This window comes from Octopus bimaculoides, chromosome 12 (assembly GCF_001194135.2).
Source record: "Octopus bimaculoides isolate UCB-OBI-ISO-001 chromosome 12, ASM119413v2, whole genome shotgun sequence".
NCBI classification, from domain to species: Eukaryota; Metazoa; Mollusca; class Cephalopoda; order Octopoda; family Octopodidae; genus Octopus; species Octopus bimaculoides.
Window position 1 is genome coordinate 17,639,723 of NC_068992.1, and position 3,267 is coordinate 17,642,989.

The window sequence follows — 3,267 nt, forward strand, 5'->3', positions numbered from 1 at the left end:
TGGCAGAATCGTTAAGATGTCGGACAAAATGCTTTGGAGTATTTCGTCCGTCTTTACGTTTTGAGATCAAATTCTGCCAAAGTCGTCTTTGCCTTTCATCCTTTCAGGGTCGATAAATTAAGTGTCAGTTGACCGATAAAATGCCACATTTCTCACAATATCAATTAATGTCATATTATTAAGGCGGCGAGATGGCAGAATCGTTAGCACGCCGGGCGAAATGTTTAGCGGTATTTCGCCTGTCGCTACGTTCTGAGTTCAAATTCTACCGAGGTCGACTTTGCCTTTCATCTTTTCGGGGTCGATAAATTAAGAACCAGTGAAACATTGGGGTCGATGTAATCGACTATTCTCATCTCCCACCCAAATCAGGCCTTGTGCCTATAGTAGAAAGGATTAATTATATCATAATAATTAATGTTAGATGTCTTGCAAACAACTCGCACATGCAAGTGCTACCAGTCGAGAACTCCGCATACCGAAAGCCAGCAAGTGTATGGTGTCATCAAGAGAGAATGCGCGCCGTTTCGGGGCCTACCTCTCGACAGCATCAATGCGCATGCCCCCCCCCCCACTGATATGAGGCCCCACTTGCTAGATCAACTGGTTATTAAAAACAAAGCTCAATATTTCTCTAGCCATCGCTCATCATCTCTTTTTAACCAAATTCAGTGGATAGCCTTCTCCATTTTTCCAACTTTTTCTTACCTTCATAACTTTATACGCAGTTGATAAATATGCAAGATTCAGCTGTCAAAATTCTTACTCAAGTCACTCCCCACTACTTTAGAAATAGGAAACATTAGATAATGTGGTTCTTAATACAGTATTACTAAAAGATATATGCATAAAGAAACATGATGGTTACGGACGGAATATCTTTTGCCATAAATCTACTCAGTGAGGGTTCATTTGTTGTTAAATAACAAAACCAACGACAACAATCTTTTAACAGGTAAACTAATTGAATTGACAAATTAAATATGCGTAAGGTGGGATACAAACTCACAATTCGTGTAAATAAATTATGACACATTGCACACTCGGCCTGTTTTTCTTTGTTTTCTTTAAATAAACTAGAGATTTAAAAATGTCCAGAACTGATATAAAAAGCCCAATGCGGTAATTACGACCAGAACTAATTGAAATTCTCATTGCAGTGGTAATGACCTGACACGACCCGTAGAATTCTATTGCTGTGACAATACTTTGCAGGTTGCTTTGTGCTTTTTAATACGATTTTGTAACAAACAAGACTTGGGGCTACTGTAGCGCAAGGGACTACAATGAAGAAAAAGAAGGGGCCTACGAATTTGAAAGGTGGTGATTGATAGGAAACTTAAAGGGCTGAATATGAGAGACTGGAGGAAAGCAAAATGATGCTAATGAGTTCCTCAGAGTAACAGTTCGAGGAAAGAAGCTATTAGAATAAAAGAACTGCTGGGTAACAGGAAGCGAAACGATGCACCTAGGAAGAGAAGCAGGTGACACGTTTAAAGGTCTTAGCTGAGGGTATTAAACCAGAAAGTTCATCAGAGCAATGATCATGAAAATACTTAGAGAAAGGACACACTGAAGAATCATTTCGTTGATGAGCCAAAGACTCCTAACTTAGCAAAAAGAAGAGGGCCACCATGTTAACAAGTAGATTCTGAATTCGATCAAGCATGTTAAGACACTCAGAGGAGTCTAAAGATAACAACAATACTGAGCCTTGTTGAGCTTTGATTTGATTTTGTAATCAGAAATAAACATCAACAGACAGAACGACATTCAAATCTTTCTCAAGAATATAAAAGAAGCGAAGTAAATAGATTGAAACCAAGTCTTGGGTTTAGGAATACGTTGAAATATGTTCTACTTTATGCTACTCTATTTCGTTAGCCAAAAATATTAAGAATCTGTGCAAAAAAATTTGATAAAATATTCTCCTTCATGAAACACGTTCATTTCTCACAAACTTTGTTAATTGAAGGAAAATCAGTTTACTTTGAAAGATATTCGACTATGTTGTTTATGACGTCATGAAATTCACAAGGAACTTTAAGGCTCTGAGATGCCTTACGACACGCTTTGAATCTACAAGTGTCATTGGTTAGATCTTTGTAAATGGCAGCTGGAAAACGTACCCAAAAGCGGCAGACAGCGTCGAAGAGGCCAGCTGAATCAACACCATGTTCTTCATCAGTTTCGTGTTTGGAGGAGGATTCATCAGCTCATGGGCATCCGAAACGTTTCAAAAGCACATCCTCTAACCAGGCATCCGATATCTATTCAAGAACACTGGAATCCGCAATTAAAGATTCGTTAAAGCTGAGTGCAAGCTGTAGAAAGCCTTTGGTTCTGTATTTATACGGCTGTGATGATGATAGACTGTTGAAGTCGAAAACAGTCTCAGAATATCTTTGCAATAGATTCGCAGTTTGGGCACGGAAACTTGATACAGACGAAAATAAGAAACAAACATTTTCATTGTTAAAAAAGGAGTTTGGGAGCGATATTACAAAGAAGGTGAAACAATACGAACAAAACCGTCTACCTATAGTACTAGTCTTGGGAAAAGTGCAGTGCAGTTTGGTTATTCTTGGTGAGTTGGACAAGGTTCAAGATCCAGTGAAATTCCAAGCATTCTTGGAATCAGTTTTAGAGGTATTTCCTGATATGATCAGACCAGAAATATTATCTGAAAGTTTGAGAGAAGAGAGAGCTTCTTTGATACGAGAGCAGGATCAAGAGTATGAGGAGTCACTAAAAAAGGATAGAGAAAAAGAACAGAAAAAACGACTTCTAGAAGAAAATAAGCGACTGGAAGAAGAAAAACGAAAACAACAGGAAATTCGATACCAGAAAGAAGAAGAGAAAAGAAAACAAGTATTGCAGTCTTTAAATCAACAATTATCTGAAGAACCAAATGTCAATTTAAACAAACCGATCACAATATTGCGCTTTCGAACACCAGCTGGAGATGTATTGACACGCCGATTTTTCGTTGAAAATACATTGAGGACGGTCCTTAATTTCGTGGAAGCGAATGGTTTCAGTATTGATTGTTTTAAGATCCTTGCGTTTCATCCTAAACAAGATATAACTCAATTAGACAGAGAAAAATCGATTGAAAATCTTCAGTTATACCCACGCCTAACTCTTTACATTCACCGTAGACATTAAAGAACATTTGTCTTCTTTTGATTGTTCATTTACATGACTTGTATAAATCGAAAACAATTTCTTGCACACTTCTGTGTATATATATATATATATATATAT

At 37.5% G+C, this 3,267-nt stretch overlaps 1 protein-coding gene across 1 annotated transcript; it reads left to right on the plus strand.

The window, feature by feature from the left end:
* The first annotated feature begins 2,024 nt into the window (after positions 1-2,024).
* On the plus strand, positions 2,025-3,183 carry LOC106870849 (FAS-associated factor 2-A). Its single transcript, XM_014917084.2, has one exon. It carries the CDS (start codon positions 2,110-2,112, stop codon positions 3,166-3,168), a length of 1,059 nt encoding a protein of 352 aa, XP_014772570.1. The 5' UTR covers positions 2,025-2,109; the 3' UTR covers positions 3,169-3,183.
* The last annotated feature ends 84 nt before the right edge of the window (positions 3,184-3,267 follow it).